The sequence below is a fragment of the Simochromis diagramma genome, unplaced genomic scaffold (genome assembly GCF_900408965.1).
Source record: "Simochromis diagramma unplaced genomic scaffold, fSimDia1.1 OVJJ01000753.1, whole genome shotgun sequence".
In the NCBI taxonomy this organism is placed as follows: Eukaryota; Metazoa; Chordata; class Actinopteri; order Cichliformes; family Cichlidae; genus Simochromis; species Simochromis diagramma.
The window spans coordinates 11,535,021-11,542,631 of record NW_024387523.1 but is presented as its reverse complement, the minus strand read 5'-3'; the positions used below and the strand labels follow the sequence as shown (position 1 = coordinate 11,542,631).

General features: G+C 40.8%; 1 protein-coding gene across 5 annotated transcripts in view; it reads right to left on the bottom strand.

Moving 5' to 3' along the window:
• Window positions 1-387: 387 nt before the first annotated feature.
• runx1t1 (RUNX1 partner transcriptional co-repressor 1) overlaps window positions 388-7,611 on the bottom strand; it is a 56,992-nt gene continuing 49,768 nt past the window's right edge. For 3 of the 5 annotated variants that reach the window (XM_040020607.1, XM_040020608.1, XM_040020611.1), the window contains exons 10-11: window positions 5,516-5,748; window positions 388-4,697 (exon numbers count right to left, since the gene is read on the bottom strand). In XM_040020607.1, coding sequence (XP_039876541.1) covers window positions 4,374-4,697; window positions 5,516-5,748 — 557 coding nt within the window. In that variant the 3' untranslated portion in view covers window positions 388-4,373. The remainder of the gene's footprint in view (window positions 4,698-5,515; window positions 5,749-7,611) is intronic. The other 2 variants (XM_040020609.1, XM_040020610.1) reach the window with 1 other exon arrangement.

The window sequence follows — 7,611 nt, the reverse complement described above, 5'->3', positions numbered from 1 at the left end:
AAGGTCATCATTATGGAGACCAGCTGTTTTAACAACAACAAAAAATGCTTGTTAAAGCTGGCTTTAAGGAGATGTCCACACAGGAAACGATTTTCTCTTTGTGATGCTGACAATCAGTCACTAATGGATACTCCAGGCTCTGATCGTCTAGGTAACCCTCTGATGGAGTTATCACCTTGCAATGTGTCAAGCAGTGGCATCCTTCACGCTCACTGGCAGCTGCTTCAGAGAAAAGTTTAACTTCGCACCGGCAGCTGTGATTTCACCCGTTAAAGTCGCCTAATGTCGTTGACTTTTTGTCTGTGGCCGCCACGCCACTGAAAATATTGCTTCCTGCGTGGACGCCCCTTTAGGCTTGCCGCTGTAATGAAATAACACAACTCTGAATTCTCTGGGCAGGAATTAACATATTTATTACACCGTAAAGAACAACAATACCAGAATTATACTGCAAAGTTTCACAGACTGACAGACCATAGTTTACAGCCCAAAAAAAGAAAAGAATTAAAATTAAGAAACAAAAAAAAGAAATAAAATCAACAAGAAACCACAGTTCTGACATAGTAGACTGGAAAGCTCTCTAGAGGACACTGACAGTAAGCGATGGAAAGACCGCTTAGCGTCAGCCTACCACTAACCTGTGGTTTTCATGTCTTAATTAAGTATTGCACAACAACTTCAAATTATTTGAGCTCTGTTTTTTTTTCACAATAAATTTTCTCAAGAGAACGGAAAAACCCTCCCACCCCTGAAGTTCAACTCCTTCCCCCCCAAATTAATGCTACGGCCTTGCTGTTTGCTGTCGGCCCCTCCATTTCCCTATTGTTTCATGTTAAGTAGGAAATTTAAATAACGTTTCCCCCCATTGTGAAAAACAGGCATGCCTAAACTCATAGCCTCAAATTTTTTTTTCTTTTCCAAGATTGACCTTTTGTATATTCCCCCAGCTGACAAATCGACAAGCACTTCCGCATGTCTTAACAACAGAGAAAAAAACAATATAAAAAGAGGAGAAAAGGCGGTGGGGAAACAGGGAAGAAAAAAGAGCAAGAGAAACATTTCTTATCTGTGACCTTAGCTTGTGCCGTCGAGATGGGAATCGACAACACTTTTCTTTAAAATTAGCACAATTTTCTCAAATCTGTTCAAACAATTCAAACTCTTGATGTACTCTAGAAATGCCACAGGCATAAAGGAACATAACAAAAGTTTTTTTTTCTGTTTTTTTTTCTCATTTCTATTTAGGTTTCATTTATTTATGAGGTCTGCATTGTTACCAAGTAGTGATATGGTTTTGCAGCTGTATGAGCTTCGACTTTGGGTTTTATATTTTCCTGTTCTCTTGTGCCCATTTGGTTTCGACTAGACCAGTATCAGCGCCGTGACTGATGCTCTTATCGTGCTGTAAGAGGTAGAGTGAGACTTGTTTGCCACCGAGGAATTTGTAGCAAAACACACATAGAGGAGGGAAGAAAGAAAGAAAAAAAATAACAATAACGCTTCTCAAAGCATCATTGAATGATCGTGTTTCCTAACTTTTTTTTCTCTTTTTTTTCTTTTTAAACCCAGATTTTGCCCTGAAAATTATGAACACATACATTATTTGTTGTATACCTTTAAATACACTAGTGTTAAAACAGCTTGGCTGTTTCTTCACAGCTTCTGAGAAGTCGCTAGTAGGGTGTCAGACACCTTTTTGGATTGTTTAACCCTTTAAAGTCAAGAATGCAAGTGTATGTTGTAGTTAGACAAGGAGGGAGAGATGAGGAAGTACAGAGGGAGCAAACTGCCCCGAAACCTTTGTGGGCCTCCACTTGTTCCTTGAGGTCAGAATTTGTAACGCGCTTCTGTGTAGCACCAAGGTGTTTGGGGTGAGTGTCGGGGTAAGTGCTCTCGTACTGCGATTGAGAGGTTTGTCTGATTTACGCTAAAGGTTTTCGACAAAATTGCGATGGATTAACCCAAATGATATAAATAAATAAATACAGTACAATGGCGTTGGTGTGAAAGCCCAGTCTCACATTTACCTCTGCGAATCAAAAACTTAACTGCTTAAAGCTGAAATGGGCACTGAATCTGACAGTTGTGTAATGAAAAAATGTGTAAAAAAAAGGAAAGAAATCTCGAGAATCGCTTCAAAAATGGTTTCAGAAGTTGCGTTTGTGTCACATTAGCTATTATTGCTGCAGTTAAAGTGTATCTCCGCTCTGCACGCTCATCGGGGTCAATTCACACCTTCTTATTCCACATGTGAGACGAGTGCTCGTGGTTTCCAGAATACGGTAAAGATAAATGAATCCTTTTTCTTTTTGTTCATGGAAATATGAACAAAAGCTGGAGAAACGAATGCCCGAATGTCTGAGTGGACAAACCTCTTTTCAAAAATCGTTTAAATCAGGATTTTGGTCCTTGGTGTCAGTCTTTGGCTGTTTTTGGTGTTTTTATGTTTAACTCTTGTGTTAATACTGCGTGTTACCTGGTGCTTTGCAGTGTTAAAGCTGTCAATCGGAGTCTACACCTCTGCATTTGGAAAGTTAGTTTGTTAGAATATTTTTTTTTTGTATTGTTTTTTAAAAATTATTATTATAATTTTTTTGGTTGTTTTTTCAGTTTTTTCTAAAAAATAACAAATATTTAACAAACGTTCAGTAATGTGCATGCACTGTTGTAACTATTTAAACAACAACAACGAAAAAAAAAAAAGACGTTATGGCTGCTCTTCTTAGCACGCAGAGTAAAAAAAAACAAAACTGAAAAAAAGAGAAAAAGAAAAACGGAATGGGTTTGGTGGTTTACGTTTTTCCATCTCCTCCCATCCAGAGAAAGTGAGAATAGAAGATGCTAATACTACATACAAAATGACTTGATGAGTTATGGCTCTATACCGACAACACAAGTATGCTGAAAAGAAGCATGCCGAGATAACCTCTGTGACAGTGCAAATACATTTATGTATGTCCCTTTTACAAAACATTTAGGTTAGCATTCCGCGCAACATGCTAGTTCTCAGAAAAGATCTGGGTCGGACTCAAGTAGCAGCTCTGAGATATAGCTTGTGTCTTTTCTTGAGGACGTAGGGAAGGAAAACTTATAGAACTACAAGGAATCTACCACTTATACACAGAATAGAAAAGAAGCAGCTTGGGGAAGAAAAAAAAGAAAAGATAACACTTCTTTTTTTTTTTTTTATCTCTTTTTGCACCAGCTAGAGAGAAAGAGTTATGAAGGACTTAGAGTTGTGACTGGTTGAAGTACTATGCATTGTCACAATTGTCCAACACATATACAATAAATAACCATTGGTGACACCACAGGACAGAAGTCTTAAACACCATGACATCTACAGAAAACGAGTAAGAATGTGAAGAAAGATGAAAAATGTTGTCAGAGTCGAGATAGGAGGGGAGGTTGTCTGGGGCGAGTCTATGTTTCCCGAGCCTGCTGTCGAGGTCATTTGACAGTCTTGCCAGTGGGTTGATGACTTCACTTCCTGTTTGAGAGCGTCTGTGACCCACCGAGCGATCGAGTTGTATTTGGTCCGTCCTCCAAGTGTGCAGTGGGCAAGGTTTTTGTATCTTATCCAAGAATTCTTCCTTTTACATCAGAGAAATGGATTTGTATTTCCCAGACCACTGACCTGGATATTATTACAAGTGAGAGGGAAATAACATCGGTTGAACAGCTGGAAATCTGCTGCACATCTGCCCGTTTCGTGGCGGTCTGTGGGCCGGAGATTCAGTCCATCCCCTCTCCCCTCTCCAGGCAGCGAACATGCTTATTCATCCTTCTGTGTGTCTTTCAGGATTTTTAAATCTAATATCTCTCTTATCCCAAAGTTTTCTCTGAGACAGTTACATTCCCCGTGATATGCTGTTTGATAAATGTCTGAGGTTGACTAGTCTCGTGTACAGGAAGGAAATAACCACTGACTCCAGGATGAAAAATAAAAACGTTTGAAAAGGGCAGGTCAGATATACTTGTCTTGAGTTCACGGCTATCTCTGATCAGTCTCTTCATATTTACAGGGGAAAATAAGATAAGCTACAATGACGACAACTTTAACAACAACAGGTACAAGGACAAACAGTCAACAAGAATAGCAAGTGTAACAGTAAAAGAATGTCAACTTTTAAATTCATTCATTCAAAACAAAGAATATCTTTGTGTTTCTTTAAAGTCATGGCAAGTCAATATGACCTGATTATGGACTTCCTCCTTCTATGACTACGCTGCAAGATAGCCAGAAGTATTGCCGTCTCATTCTAGTATCTAAGCATCTTTGCAGGGCAATGTAGACAGCCACGGTAGTTGTCGGGTTGTGGGCTGGCTGTTACATCTGGGAAGCCTTTGCCTCCTACCTCTGTGTGAGTTTCTTAGCGTGGTGTGCCATCAAGGGCAGAGGAGGACGGGGTGCTAGGGGTGGATGAGCGAGGGGTGGCAGCAGGGGGGGTAGCAGCCGGACTCCCGGTCCCGCTGCTTGGGGTGCAAGCGGAGGAGCTGATGGGAGCGGGGGTCTCTGAACCCGGAACCCCTCCCTGCTGCTGGCTGGCCTGCTGCTGCTGCTGAGCCTGCAGGGTCTGACCGCACACATGGTGATGCTTCTCCCAGTCTTTATGCTGGCAGAAGGAGCCGCAGTAGCGTGCCGTGTTGCAGCCGCTGCATGTCTCACTGGCCTTGCGTCCGCAGTTCCAGCAGCTCTGACGGACAGAAAGAGACAAAGTCAAATAACCCCAAAAAGTAGCAGTCAGACAAAAACCAATTTGTAATGGTTTAATGCTCTTTTCACATGAAAATCTAATCACACATTGTGACCAAAAGTAAAGAAAATTCCACATTAAACTGGGAACTAGCAAATACAACGTGAAGATTAGCAGCAGAAAGTGGTACACCACACAGGATACCATGAAACAAGCCTCTACTTCTATGCTTGGCACTTAAGCCTGACCCAAACCACAGACAGATAAAAAAAAATCTCTTGTTACACTTAGGGCCACTTATATATCTTGGAAACCGCAAGGAGAGCATGTCAGGGCGCCTGCATAGCCAGAGGAAAGAGGAGAACAAAGTTATAAACAACCTCTGAAAGTTCTCCTCTGGGGCGCTTCTCTGTTACAAACATCGCTCCTGCAATTAATGTCAGATGAACGGCAGAGTTCCCTCTCAGTTAAATGATTAAACTTTCAGGTCTCTAATGGAGATTACCAAATGCTTTTACTTATTTCCTCTCAGCTCAAATGGTAACACCCTTCCAAGCACTGTAAAGTAGCTACTCGGGGGTAATAGGTGCTTCATTATCCTTGCCTTACTTCATTTTGCTCTTCCATATGCACTAACACATAAGGGGTGGATAATCAGGTTTTACAAAAATGTGCACTATGTAATATTTTTTCTAAAATAGTAATAAAAAAACCAGAGCATCTGTATAATCCACCACAGCTTGCATCAAAAGCCAGACACAAAAAGCTGATAATGACACTGATGATGAAAGACTGAGAATGTGTACATTCGCTTCTACCTCGCTGGAATCCTCCTGCTGGTTGATAATGGAGAGCGCCTCTTCGGCTGCCTGGCGCTTGGCTTCGGCCACTGTTCGCTCCATCTTGGCCCGCTCGCTGCTGATCATTTCGTGAGCCTTGCGCTCGGCCTCTGACACGGCTTTCTGCAGCTCTGACATGGCCTGCCGCTTCACCTCATTCACAGCCTCTTCTGGAAAGAGTGTGGAGACAGAGGAAGTCAAGCCTCCCGTACCTGCAATGTAGCGCGTGCATTTTTCACTGGACTGTATTTTCAGTATGAGTACACCATCGTTTTTTAAACAGGAATAACATACTCGCTGCTGCTGATTCCAAATTGCTATATGCCATTCTAAACAACCCTTTAGCATATTCACGGTCTCATTGTGCTTGTTTGTGTCTCTATCAGGTTTTCGTTCTGCTCTCCAGTCGTTCATCCCGTCTACTTCAGGAGAGAGCAGTGCTGAGTCTGAAGTTGCGTGGATGAGCAGTTTTCATATTCTGGCTAGAAGCTTTTTTTTTCCTGTTATGCTTTCAGTCAGATGCTCAGCTTCTGAGGCAGCAAGACAGGCAACTGCAAGAGACCCATAAGGGCTGACTCCACAGCAATATCTCAAAATGTGGCAACAGCAGAGACTGCAACTCACTCCCACTTTAACAACCAATGGGAGTCTGCAAAACATCTCAGTAGAAAACCTCTCTTGCGCTCTCTCCTAGCTAAAGCGCGTTCAATGAGCTGCAGGCTGAGCTCGTCTTGATGTGTGTTTAAGTCCGCAGCGCGTGCTAAACTCAACTGCACACAAATGTTTTCGCTACTCAGCTCTCCTGCTGTCTGTATTTATTTATGGGAGAATCAAACCAAGCAACAAATTACAACAACAAAAAAAAAAATTTCTCCTGCTACAGATGAATTCAATTACTCCATCAGTCCAAACATGCATGTTTTAAATGCACACTATATCTAAACTTGCTTCACTGTTTTAACACATCTAGAAGATGCAAACTAGAAAACAAAATCTGCAATGGATTATTTCACACGGCAAAGAAAACTACTTTAACTATTCATGTTTATTTTATATTTCAAGGCCAACTTTCAGCTTAGAATATTTAACATTATTATTTTATCATTTATTTAATATCTGACGAGATTTACGAGCACATCAAGTCTAAATGTTGTAGGCTGACAGGATAACGGGGACACTCGTCAGCTGATTTAATGAAACTATTACGATTTAGTTCAAACACTGATTAATTTCTTTTTAAGAACCTTTTAAATGTCTAAATAGGCATATTTACATCAGTGTGTGACATATTAATGTAAAGTTCAATGTTCCTGGAAGATCTTGATCTTATATATTATAATTTGGAAAAGAATATCCCGAGGATATTCTCACGAGAACACGAGTTGATTAATCGCAGGTAATCACTCACAAAACGTGCTTTTCAGCCGGAGCAATATGTTATTTTATCCTTGTTTTGAGGAATGAATAACCTTCCGCGTGGGTGTTAAGCGGTGGAATTCCTACAGAACGTCAAAGCAAAAGGAGGGCTTTTTTGTTTGCTCCCATCAAGCCTGTAACTTGACTAATTGTGTATGCAAATCAGGCAATTTATATTTAAATTATGCATTTCCATTGTGATCCCAGAGGCCCATGTGGTGAGGGGAAGTGGGAAACCGGTAGGACACCGTGCAAGGTGCTTGAATATTTATCACCAACTGTAAACATTTTGCCCATTTCAAACAGATGTATTCGCCGCTGCACTCCATTGTGTTAAAAATCCTATTTTGCAATCCTCCCCGGGTCACATTTAAATCAGTCTCTCCTAAACCAGAATATGAATGAAATGGATAACAGAAAATACTGAGGATAAGGCAAATAGAGTGAAAAGTAAGAGGCCCCTTTTATCCGACAGACAAAAGATAAAATACAGCTTTATGCCTGACAAATATGCTTCGCTTTCTTAGTACATATTACACCGGCGTTAAAAATGTAAAATCTGTTTTCGATATCAGACCGACTGCATGCTTTTATAAAGACAGAAACATTTTCTCTCCACTGTGATTGAGGCGAATTTTTAAACCAGGGTGCTTTTGTCT